This window comes from Eptatretus burgeri, chromosome 16 (assembly GCF_056783735.1).
Source record: "Eptatretus burgeri isolate ZD-2024b chromosome 16, Ebu_testis_v1, whole genome shotgun sequence".
In the NCBI taxonomy this organism is placed as follows: domain Eukaryota; kingdom Metazoa; phylum Chordata; class Myxini; order Myxiniformes; family Myxinidae; genus Eptatretus; species Eptatretus burgeri.
Genome location: NC_140976.1, coordinates 7,187,948 through 7,201,118, shown reverse-complemented (window position 1 = coordinate 7,201,118; position 13,171 = coordinate 7,187,948). Strand labels below are relative to the sequence as shown.

At 43.2% G+C, this 13,171-nt stretch overlaps 1 protein-coding gene across 1 annotated transcript; it reads right to left on the bottom strand.

Annotated features, from left to right (window-relative positions):
• Positions 1-649: 649 nt before the first annotated feature.
• On the bottom strand, positions 650-11,838 carry FBL (fibrillarin rRNA 2'-O-methyltransferase). Its single transcript, XM_085859902.1, has 9 exons — positions 11,692-11,838; positions 11,271-11,393; positions 10,645-10,782; positions 6,671-6,765; positions 6,362-6,532; positions 6,099-6,231; positions 5,822-5,934; positions 3,895-4,040; positions 650-923 (listed from the first exon to the last, which is right to left on the bottom strand). Exons 1-9 carry the CDS (start codon positions 11,699-11,701, stop codon positions 902-904), a joined length of 951 nt encoding a protein of 316 aa, XP_085716028.1. The 5' UTR covers positions 11,702-11,838; the 3' UTR covers positions 650-901.
• Positions 11,839-13,171: the final 1,333 nt, after the last annotated feature.

Here is a 13,171-nt window from a genome sequence, read left to right as displayed (position 1 = left end):
GAGGGAAATGACGAGACGTGCCTCATTTGGTGCGCCAACTCCATTGCACTCCTCCCGTCAGTAATGGTTGGATTTATTTTTATCCCCCTTTTCAAATGCTCGTTCTTATCAAATTGGTCAAGAGATAAAAAGTTTCAGATTATATTCGAAACATTTGTACTGAAGAAAGATCGTTCAAAGTACAATCTCAATGCAGCTTTTCAGGCATCCCTCGTATTAACGCAGACCCGCATCACTGCGCTCTGCGCAAGAAGATGGTTCTCCGCAACTCCTGATGAAAGCTGCTCTGCGATCAAACAAGACAAAGCACATCACTGGCGAATGGAAGCAAGAATTGCTCATTCTAAAACAATGCATTGTGATTTACAATCGAGAGAAAAAGAGTGTGTTCATGTCCAAGGACAAACTTCAGCGGTGCCTTGAAGTCTTGTACATTGCCAAAAGGATCCGTCTGCAATGGCCAAGTGCAAACGTTTTCACCAACGCGAGTCTCTCTGCCATTTTGGACTTTAAAGCAAATGCAAGAAGCTGACGAGCTTCGACTCTCAAAGCCGCATGGCACACAAGATGGTGAAGCTGCCAAAGCAGCAATTTTACGAGCAGAGGAAGAAGAGGCAAACAAAAATTAAAATAAAAAAAAACAAATAGAGCCGAGCATTTTGTATTTTTATTCGGCACAAATACTATATACAAAAAGGGAAAAACTTTAAAAATAAAAAAAACTAAGTGAAAGGGCAGTACACCAAGGAAGTTAGCACTGCAGCGGATGGAATGATGCATTCACTTTTCTCTCAAGCAATTTGGAATTGAATAACAAACAAAAAAAAACATACACATATTACATTAAGTCAAAAAGTCGAAGTATAATTTCATAAATTGTATTCAAATTGAACAGGATCCTTCATTTCTTGGTCTTTGGAGGTCTGAAGAAAAGAATGTCAAGGATGAGAATGTCGAGAAAAAAATAAAAAAATAAAACAGGTTCAGAACCGACAAACATACAACAGCTATCAACATTCACAATCTGTCACGAGTGGTTATGATAATTAAACGAACAAACCCGGCAACAAGAACATGGGCGCTGTGCGTGCAGGAGGAATTGGACAAAAGTACAACAGCAATCAACTAGAGGGGGAGCACTCTGGGGGGGGGGGGGGGTTGGAAATCACTTAAAACATGTAAAAAAAAAAAAAAAAAAAAAAATCGAAATTTTGTTGAAAAAAAGTTGCAAATTTTTTTTCCTCCAACAATTTTTTTTGGGGGGGTTTTGGAAATCACTTAAAATATGTAGAAATGCAAAAAAAATTCTCTATTTTTTTTTTGGGGGGGGATTGGAAATCACTTAAAACATGTAGAAAAGGAAAAAAAATTCTCTATTTTTTTGGGGGGGGGGTAAAAAATTTGGGGGGGTTGGAAATCACTTAAAACATGTAGAAATGCAAAACAAAAAAAATTTCTCCAACAATTTTTTTTGGGGGGGGGGGGACCAAGTCCAAAATATAATGGCATGATCCTTGGACCACACCTAACCCCCCCACCAAGTTTCGTCGAAATCCGTCGAAGAGTTTTTCCTAATACTGTTCACAAACAAACAAACAAACAAACAGAAAGGGGTGAAAACAGTTACCTCCATCCATCTTTGAAGATGGCGGAGGTTAAAAAAGGCAAAAAAAGGCAATAAATAAATAATTACCCCCGTGTGGGGGTGACGGTCATCTCTATCATACAACAAGTTCTCAATGTTCAGTTCAGGTAACCGCGAAACAGTCCAAACTAACCGTTTAGATTGAAATAGTTCACAGAGATACACTAGGATAATACTACTAATGACATAATTAATAAATATGTATTGTTCATTTAGTACCCGGATTAACACATCAGAATCACCAGTAAGTGCAATACGTGGTTTTCCGGTCCGTCCACTCTCTGGGGACATTTCACTTCCGGTTGTAGAAAAAAAAACAACGAAAAATTGGGCGTAGCTCTCGGAGATTATGATAATCCTGTAGATTATTCTTCGCTGATTATAATGCAACTTTCAGAATGAAAATTGGTCAAGTACTTAATAGAGATATTGAGGTTTGAAAAATCGTTAGAGCTGGCAAATTAATTAATTATTAATTCCACAGAAGTTTCGTGACACTGCACAAAGTAACATGTCAGGTATGAAAAAACATTTTGTATGCCAGATTCATTAATTATTAATTCATTAATTATGGAATGTACTCATTGATATATTAATCAGAAAGCCCGAAGAATGTAGCATAATTTATCACTTATCCCCTCATCCGGGATCCGTGGCCTCGCCCCACAGCCTGCAGCCCTATGTCCGCCGGTGATTATGTTAGATATCGGCACGATCGAGAGGAGCCTGCGAATTATCCCTGCTGATGCACTGAATTGATGCAATCGTTCGGCCAGAATATTCGCTGTCAAGATGTTGCGCGATTAAATCACCAATACAGTCACTCAAATTTATACCGCCGACATAGTTCTTAACAATCACCTTCGCCCCAGAAACCACAGTCAATCTGAACCACGCTGGCCACTGCTCAGACGCCATGACCGGACTACTGCGCAGTTTGGTTAAAGATGACTCGGCATTTTGGCGCGCACGCACGAAATTATATTTTGAAAATAAATGCCGACGTTTACATTTCGGGTTTTGAAACTTTTGCACCTTCAGCGGAAAATGTATAAATAGAAAAGGATAAAAATGCGTTTTATAGCGAACGAAGTGAGCTTAATACTTAACGCGTGCACGTGAGAGAATAGGAAATAACAACAACAACAACACAATAGCCCTGGCTGTTTCGAATCCGTGGCGTTAGCTATGACTTTTTGCTTCCGGTTGTTGTTAAACGCTGTGCGGTGTATAAACACGATTGGGTTTTATTTCTATCTTGTGAATATTACTTAACGCGTGCACATTAGAGAATAGGAAACAATAAAAACAACACAATACCTTGGCAATTGTGAATCCGTGTCATTGGCTATGACCATTTTGCTTCCGTTTTTTGTTTTGTTTCCGGTTTTTTTCATGGGGAATGATGCATGCCGGGAGATCATGACCGGAAGTGTTTATTTATTTATTCAATTATTTTTTTCCCAAAGTTAATTTTATACTTCCGAAGGTGATTTTTTTCATGACAGGAAGTGTTTTTGAAACTCTTTCCGGAACTTTTAATCTTGACCAGAAGTGATCGTTTATTTATTTATTTATTCAATTATTTTTCCCCCAAAGTTAATTTTAATAAAGATATCTCCCGCATCATCAAAAAATATTATTTGTTCGCTGATCCCGAATCCAGGCCGAAGTAACCGGAAATTGCGTCAAAATCATCAGCTGTGCGGCGCTTACACGTACCACGGTATAGTTGGCAAGTATACAGTTGTGAACAAGTTTTATGTAAAGTCAGAAGCGAATGTAAGAAGAATTCTACGTTCGCTTCTCGGCTTTGCCTATTCCATATTATTTATATTTCATTTCTCCTTCCTTCCTTCTTTGCGAATCGCATCGGCGTTTTTGGCCATCTTCCAGATCACGTGACGGAAATTCAAAAATCTGTCCGGTTAGATACAAGATAATCTTTTTTACTATCATAATCAATAAACAGTTGCCGAATATCTTGTAGAATGGCAGACGAGATAGGTTTTGAAAATGGCGATTTTTATAACTTACGTGACCTCGTCCCTGACCTTGAACCCGGACAAAGGTTATATCGTTGTGGAACACTCATCGACCTCTACCCACATACTAAGTTTCATCAAGAGTAGAAAGAAAAATTGTTGAGGGACGTACGGACGGACGGACGGTCATTCGGTCCGGCTTTATTAGGTCATCACGGTAGAGATGACCTAATAAAAAGGGAATTCAGAATGAAGGCGTCATACCTGTAGATTCCAACGACGACGGCGTGGTCTCTCTCGTACGGTTCCAGGGTCAGTTGCTCCTGTGGTTTCATGTTTTCCTGCTGCATCTTCTTCACCTCCTGGCTAAACACCGCTTCAGGTTGTGCCGTCGAGTCAATGCAGTTTGCCTTGAGAAGGGAGAGGAGGGGGGGGGGGAACAAAAAACAAAAGAGGCAATTAAATGTCAAGGAATGCACAAACGTCAGATATCAAACTAGAACGGCACTCGGAAGAGCGTATACCTCTGCTACGCTGAACAGTTTACACTTTGTATTCCACCAATAGACCGGATCTGGATATGGACCTGAACCAAAATCTAATCTGCTTGTTATTGTCACCTAACCAACTAATCCACATAGTTTTGCAGAAGTTGTCCGCAACTTTTTGAAATATGCGATACAGTAAACTGGATATACAGTAAACCCTCCAATATCATGGGTTTTGGCCAATCGCGGTAACCGATTGGGTTCCGAATTGGTTATCGCGGTACTTCATTTCGGCCAATCATGGTTTTTGAGTGAAGACTCACTGTTTGCAGTGTGTATGATAACCTTCCATTACGAGCCTTTTGTTGTTTCTCTCGTATTGTTAATTGCATTAATCAGACCAGCTTACGGGAACAAAGGTAAGTTTAATAATGAATAGTCATCAAACAGGAAATGACATACAGAGATCCTGTAATGCTAGATCTACAAGATCTAGTAGACACACAAGAGTTAGTAATGGCATGCAAACGTAAAACGATGGACAAAATAAATTGTGCCAAAAGGTTGAGAAAGGTTATGACATTGTGGAATTTTTTATATATATATATATATATATATATATATATATATATATATATATATATATATATATATATATATATATATATATATATATATATATATATATATATATATATACATATATATACATATATATATATACACGTCTCTACCAAATTTCATCCGAATCTGTCCACAACTTTTTGAGATGTTCTGTTCACAGACGGAGTGAAAATATAACCCTTGTCCACCTTCAGTGGCGGAGGTAGTAACAACACCAAAAAAAAAAAAACTACGTATGAAGCAAATATTAATAAACTACAACGGCACTTGGTGGAATGCATACCTCCGCCAGTCCAAACAGTTCACGTTTTGTATCCCAATGATAAGCCGGACTTGAATCCTTACCTGAACCAAAATCGAATCGGCTCGTTCTCATAACCAACCAATTTCATCTACAATGTTTTGTCATAACTCGTCCACAACTTTTTGAAATATCATACTGCGTAATCGGTTTTCACCGCATCTCTCATTGGTGAAGAATCACTTTAAAACAATTTTTACAAAAACTTTTCGAATCCGCATCTTCACCAAAATCTAATCAATTCGTTTTTGTCACACACCCAATCTATCCACAACTTTTTGAGATATCCTGCTCACAAACAGACAGACAGGGATAAAAAAAAAGAATTTAAAAACCACCTAACCTCCATCCACCTTGCGTGGCGGAGGTAATAAAAATAGTCTGTTGGAAGGTTTGTCATCTCGTGGTAACTCTCCTTTGACGTTATATAATCCAGCATGTCAAACACGCTTGGTGTTGGCATAATGGTTAGAGTGGTAGGCTTGGGATCCAAGGATCCTGAGTTCAAATCTCCCTTGGCTGTTGAATTAATACCCGGTGGGGTTGACTCTGCCAGACATCCTTCCGAGGTCGGCAAAATGAGTGCCAGCTTGCTGGTATCCTGTGTTTGAGTGGCGACCCATCCAGGATTGTACCCAATAGCCCAGGAGACTGCTGAGGCAGCACCAATGCTCTGCATAGAGTATGGTCCCAATGGATGGATGGATGTCAAACGGAAAACTTTTACATTTGCTGGACAGATTACTTATTAAAGTGAGAACATCTCGCTTTTATTTACCTTGATAGAAATTACAAAATGGCCACCATTACGCAGGAAGTGATGTGCATTGATCGCGACAATGCGCGTCTGGTCAGGTTGAGCCACGTCAGCAAATATTACGTCCACCATACCTACAAGACGAGGACAATCGGGGAAGAAGAAAAAAAAAAAACAACAACAACAACAACAAAGACCGGCGATAAAACGGAATGAATCAAGATGAAAAATGGAAAAAGGTGTTTCCAAAAGGAAGTAGGAAGACGAGTTTGAATTCCTGAAGGCAGAGAACACGTACCAACAAGCATGCGGTACTTTTGGGGATGTCGAGCGTCCTCGATAATCGGGATGATGTTTGTTCGTTTCTTCGCCACATTGATGAGGTCACGGCCAGAACGATGGGAAAACTCAACAGCATAAACAAGGCCATCCTAAGACATGCGCACAACCCCAGTTATCAACACTCACATGCTTTAAACACTCCAGCACCACACCTTCAACCACACAAACAGAAAAGGAACCACAATATGGTTGCATCGATGAAAACGCAAACAAAAATACCGGTCCAACGACGTCAGAGACATGAGAAACTGTGGTTCCAGAGGCGGCTCCAAGGTAAAGAACGTGAGTGCCGGGCTTCATGTGAATGTTATCAATGCCACCCAAAATGGCCGCTGCCAACTTAGATCTGAAAGGGTTCCAGGCACGATATTCAATCTTTGTGTCTGCATCCTGAATGAAAGAATATGGCAGATGACATAAATCAACAAATGCCAGATACAAAGAATAAGAGTTATACGAATTGGTGGAGCTATTGAAACCAATATAATTAACATAAAACCAATCGCCTCTCCCCCCCCTCCTACTCACCTCCACTGTAATCCTCTTCTCGCCATACACAGCCTCCCCAGGTACCATGTTTTTCGTGACCAAAGCATCTTCCTTGCCTCGTGCAATAAAGACACCTGCCAGGACCACACAAAGTCAGTTTATTACCGAGAAGCCGTAAACAGTTAGATGCACTCATGACGAGCTCCTCTTCACGGCCAGAACTAAACTTGCTCACGATACCAGACTTGTTCTCACGGCGAGCCCCTTTGTATGCCAAGTAACCGGTCTGCAAGCTCAGAATTATTCCTACTTCCCTAATGGTTAGTTTTCATCCCACGATTATTAAAAACTGCAAAATAAATTGAAACAGATCGCAGGTAAAAGTAGGGCGAAGTCGATGGCATGCCATCGCAAATCCCCACGCTTCCCACCGAAAGAAAAGATGAAAGATGGCAAAAGGTTCCACCAGGAATGACCCGATATTCAATTTCGAGTTAAAATAAATAAATAAATAAATCTTGTTTTGATTCGCGACCCGAAGTTCTCATCCCCGTGGCATGAACCGGGAGGAAGGGGAGGGGAGGAGGGGTGGGGGTGGTCAAATCCAAAACAAAATGGTTACGTATTTCACGAGTACCCAAATGTTGGCTTGTATATACAAAGTTTCATTTTTTGGTACTTGACCTTTTGACCCCACAACAGGGCCTAAGAGCGGGGCCAAAAATGACAGTGCTCTTGCACATTGTTGGCATGTGCTGATCGCCACTATCAAGATTGGTGAATTTCTGCACAACCATTTAGGAGGAGATAGCATGCCGGACGGACGGAGCCAATTACAATGTACCCCAGTTTTGTTTTTTAAAGCGTGGGGATAATTAACAATAAATAATTCTTCTTCCGTGCGCAGCACAAGGCTGCGGGGTCACATCATTGGCTGAGGGTGCAGCTATGTCGCTGATGCATTGCCCCCTACAGGTTCGGGCAGGAATTTGTAATTTATTCATGGTGTCGGTGATAGCTCGACGACTCTTCATGAAGGACACCATGGGATCTTTAATGTCCACCAACTCATGCCCGCAGATGGGACACCCAGTATTTTTTTTGTTTTTTTTTTTGTATACCTTGGTCGAGGCTCGTATGAGAGCTAACACACAACTCACAGCAAGGAGGCATGAGACAAGAGGGGCGGGAGTGGAAGGGACAAAACAGTGGGGAACAGACACATTAGGTGAACTGTGGAAGGGAGAGGGATGGGGATGGGACGGGGAACATGGCGAAGAGAAGATGGACATTTCAGGGACTTTCAGGAAGGAAAGTAGGAGAAATGAAGGAAGTGGGCTTGGGTGGATTATCGGGGGTAGAAAAGATCGAGGATTTGGATGGGGGAAGATAAGAGGTGGTGGTGAACAGCTGTTTTGAAAGCCTGGAGGGAAGAATGGGAAAGAATAGAGTGAGGGAGTTTATTCCAAAGGCGGGAAACAACAGGAATGAAAGAGTGAAGATGTGCAGTGATTCGTGATTTTGGTAGTTTTACCAGAAGGGGGTTGTTGGCGGACCTTGAGCGCCCTGTGGAAATGTGGTGGGGACAAATCGCAGAGAGAGCAGGGGGGGCAAGGCTGGAGAGGAGACGGTAGAAGACAGAAAGACCACCGACCAACCTGCGGTGATTGAGTGAGAGGCCCAAAGACTCAGCTTCATTGCGGGAGATGCCGATGATCTTAAATGCCCTGGTTTCGACAGCGTGAAGCCGAGAAAGGTGGGAGGCAGGAGCACCAGCCCAGAGGGGAGAGCAGTACTCCATCAGGCTACGGACAAAAGCTTTGTAAGTGGTCAGGAGCTCAAGAGGGCCGAGGAAGGACTTAGCACGACGGAGGATTCCCAGTCAGTGACTGGCTTTTGAGGCGAGGTTGGAAATGTGACTTTCCCAGGAAAGGTCATGGCAGATAGTGAGACCTAGAAGCTTGAAAGAAAAGACTTCTTCCAGAGGATTGTTGAGAAAGTGGATGGGGCTTTGTAAACGGTCCTTTCGAAGAGACATCGTGAGAGTGTGAGATTTGTCTGGATTGAAAGACATGTTCCACGTGTTGGACCAGTTTGTGATTTTATCCAGATCTGCAGTGAGCGAAGAAGCTGCTGCTTGCCGGTCTGAGGGATGACAGATGGTACGGCAGAGGGTGGAGTCAAGCCGGCAAAGAGAAATAGAGGATTTTCCAGAGAGTCCGAGAGATCATTGATGAAAACCAGAAAAAGAACAGGGCCCAGAACGCTACCTTGAGGAACTCCAGCCTGCACAGGAAGAGGGGATGAAAGAACTCCATTTAGGGCCACACGTTGACTGCGACAGGAGAGGAAGTCTGCGAGCCATGAGTGGAGATGGCCTTGAATACCATGGGAAGAGAGTTTGGTGAGTAGGGCAGGGTGCCAGACTGTGTCAAAAGCACGTGATATGTCCAGGGATACAGCTCGGATTTCCTGTCTGGCATTGAGGACCTCCATCCATTGATGGGAGAGCAGAAGTAGCATATCCAGGGTAGAGTGACCTGGTCTGAAGCCAAATTGATGATTGGAAATCAAGCCATTGGAGAAGAGGAAGGATTTCATGTCTGAAGCGATGATGGATTCCATCACCTTGCTGATGATTGGGAGAAGGCTGATTGGTCTGTAGTTGCAGGGATCTGTTTTTGCACCTTTTTTATGCAGGGCAGTGATGTTAGCAGATTTCCAAGCAGATGGCAGATGACCTTGGGAAAATGACAGGGTGAATAGAACAGAGAGAGGGTGAGCAAGAGCAGAAGAGCAGGTTTTGAGGACACGTGGGCTGATGCCGTCTGGACCGGTTGCAGAATCTGACTCGAGGTTTGAAAGCAAGCTCTCCACCTTGTCAGGAGAAAAGGACACAGAGTCCAGGGACAGTTGGGTGCGACTGGGTAAAGTGGGTAGAGATAGTGATGGGTTTCGGACACAAGATTTAGCTGCAAACACCGAGTTTAGACATTCAGCTTTATCACGTGTGGAATCAGCAGTGCGGCCATTTGGGGTAAGGGAGGGGATGGAGGGGGAACATACACCAGAAACAGATTTGATTAAACGCCACCAGGATTTTGAGGAGGGAGAGAGGTTTGAGAGTTCAGACTTGAGATGAGAAAGATGTTGTTTTCTGGCTCTCCTGAGGGTAGATACACACTTGTTCCGAGCTTTGTGGAAAGAACTGAGATTGCCCTCAGTTGGGTTTGCTTTCCATGAGGCAAAGGCAAGTTGTTTCAGGACAACTGCCTCGCCACAAGCTTCAGTAAACCAAGGGCGGGAGGAAGGGTAAGACAACTGAACACGAGAGGGGATAAATCTGTGCATGAGGGAGAGCAAGTTTCTTTGAAAGAATTCTCAGGATGAGTTGATGTTTGAGAAAGTAGTGATAGTTGACCAGTCTGTAAGTTTGATGGCTGCTCGGAGACCCTGCCAGTCGGCTTGAGTGAAATGCCAGACTCGACGGCGGTGAGGTGGTTCTCTGATAACAGCCAGAGAGATGTCCACTTTAACAAGGACGTGGTCAGAAGAACCAATTGGAGCGAAGGAAGAGCAGCAGATATTGTCAGGGAAATTTGTCAAAATCAGATCCAGAAGAGATGGAGTACCATTGGTTTAAGAAGGGAGTTTAAGATGCATCGATGGCTGTATCACACCAGGATGACAGTTTATTGCTGGGTCGGGGTTCAAACCGAGGCAAGTCAGCTCGGCGGTGCGTGTGCACGCCTCTAGGCCATCTTGTCAGCCCCAGTAACGAATTAAAACCACAAGATGAGAATCAGCATACATTGATACACCCGACTCATAATTCTACAATTTCCCCGACCAAGGAGAGAAGGATGTTCAAGACTTCTCCATTTCTCAAACTCACTCACCCAAGTTACCACTGCACAGAAAATGTTCCCAATCATCCAGCAAACATTCCCAATCGTTACTGATCCTGCTTCCCATCTTAATGCAAAGCACACTCATCATTCGTACCAACTCACCCTCGTGCCGATGAGGCTCTATGGTGACCTTTCTTCCTCCCCCCATCCCTCCGCGCCCCCTCGGACCTCCACGGCCTCTTCCACCTCCCCTGCCTCTCCCAAACCCCTGACCCCCAAATCCACCTCGGTCACCACCTCCTGCAGAGAGAATTTTTTTTTAATAATCGTACATTTTCCTCCATATCATCCAAAATAAAACATCAAATGAATCATATGGACAGTTTTAAAAAGTAGAGCATGTAATATTATCATCCTACTCCCAGAAACTTATATTTTTAGAACATATTGAAGATTATGCATATATAAACCGGGGGTGTGGCCGGGGGGGGGGGGGGGAGGAGGTGAGTAGGGAGAACCAGACGTCACCCACTGTACAATACCTGATGAAGCCCGAAGGTTGTCCACACTATGAAGTCGAGACATGAATATTTTAATCATTTGGCTGTTGTTAAGGGGAACATCAGCATTGCCAATCAGCTATCTTGGAACTCGAGCTTCAGGCTCGTATTTCAGGCTTTCAAGCTGCACTACAACATGATACAAAGGTAAACGTCCACGTCAACGTCAAACTTCATCGGATGACGTCACGACGTCTCCAACTTTTCATCCGAATGAGCAGCACTTGCCTCTGCCGCCCCTGAATCCACCCCTGGATCCACCCCTGGATCCACCCCTGGATCCACCCCTCGGTGTTCCTCTGAAGCCCCGACCCCCTCCTCGACTTCCATCTCCACCACGGGGCGAAAAACCTGCAAAATATGATGATTAAATGTTATATAATGAAGCACCAAGTCGAAAGGAATAAATACTCGACAAACAGGCAAATAAACAAACAAACAAACAAACAAACAAAAAAGACAGACAGACACACGCACGAAAATTTACCTCTTCACCCTCTAGGCCCAAAGCACCTGAAACGGTCTGACCGTCATCGAATAACACAATCAAGGTGACACTTTAAACCCGCACACCGACTAAAACAATACTAACTCGTTTACGTCAAGACAAACTTGTATAACTCAACACGTCAGGCCCCCCCAAACATACCGGGCTGCATGTTTCAAACACGTGCGGGGAGCAGCACACCGGAAGTGACGTCTCTTCAGCTTACTTATTAAATAATTAAATTCCTCCGTTTAAACATTTCGGGTCTCCTTGGACGTGTCCTTGGTTGATGGGCGATTCTCAGTTTATTCAGCTTGAAATTTAATCCGTGCGATTTCAGTAAATCAAACAACAAAAATTATATCACCGGAAGTACAACGTTCCACGAGACAAAAAGAAAAACACCGAGCATACTAAACAACGTTGAGTCTATACACCGTCCATGGTAATATATATATATATATATATATATATATATATATATATATATATATATATATATATATATATATATATATATATGTATGTGTGTCTGTCTGCTCTTCACCCATTGGTTGGACAGCTGACCTGAAATATTTCACCTAAAATACCCAGAGGATCCAAAAGACCCCAAAGAACCAGAAGATCATTAAAGACCAATAAAAACGCAGAAGAGCCACAAGACCCAAAATACCCTGAAGACTCTTAAAGACCCAAAATATGAAAAAGACCTAAAAGACCCTTAAATACCCAAAAGACCCCAAGTACGAAAAATACCCTGAAGGCCTCACAGACCCTGAAAGACCCAAAATATCCCAAATACCGAAAATACCTCGAAGACCCAAAATAATGAAAAGATCCTGAAGACACAAAAGTCTTCGAAGGACCCAAAAGACCCGGTGGATCTAAAAGACCATGAGGACCTAAAATCCCTGGAGGAACCCAAAATACCGAGACGACCCAGAAGACCCAATTGACCCAAAAGACCCAACAGGACCAGGGGCAAATCCAGGAATTGGGTAGGGGGGTTTTCCAAATAACAGAAAATTAAAAATTTTCCAAATAATTTCCAAATAAATTACTGTGAGCTGTTAGTGGTTTATTGTTTATGAGGTACAGGTATTGATACAGTTTTTTCTGAGGCTTCTGGCCTTTTTTGTGGCACACTTTCGTGGGAGAAGGAGTTCTGGGTGGCCAGGGAACCCCTGGGTGGCCAGGGAACCCCTGGGTTTGCCACTGCAATGGTAATTTTTTTTGGGGGGGGGGGGGTTCCGGGCAACCAGAAAACCCCCTAGATTTGTCACTGAGGACTATCTGGAACCCATACAAATTCTACTTAATGTAAAATGTGACTTCAGATCCCCAATCCCCAACTTCTTATTCAGAGGTTGGTGGCAGGATTTGCACTCCGGCCACGGTAAAACCCTTCATTCCGCAAAACACAAAAACACAAAGAAATCTGAAAACCCACTCCGTGGGAGTACCTCCTGTGCAGCTCACCGCAGGGCAAAGAAGAATTTTGTGTCACAAGGGACGCTGGATACCATTGACCAGAGTCGCAGGGTCAGGCTGAATGGCAGAGCTGAGCTGTTCAGGAAGCTGAGGCGTAAAACTGTACGTGCGTTAAAGGTGGATGAGGAGGCCCATGTGCGAGGAATCTGTG

What these genes read in the sequence shown, in the direction of transcription:
- FBL (XM_085859902.1), bottom strand. An exon ending in TGGATTCAGGGGCGGCAGAG is followed by an intron (nt 10,783 to 11,270) that starts GCAAGTGCTGCT and finishes TTCTCTCTGCAG; the next exon opens with GAGGTGGTGACCGAGGTGGA. An exon ending in ATTTTGTAATTTCTATCAAG is followed by an intron (nt 4,041 to 5,821) that starts GTAAATAAAAGC and finishes TCCCTTCTCAAG; the next exon opens with GCAAACTGCATTGACTCGAC.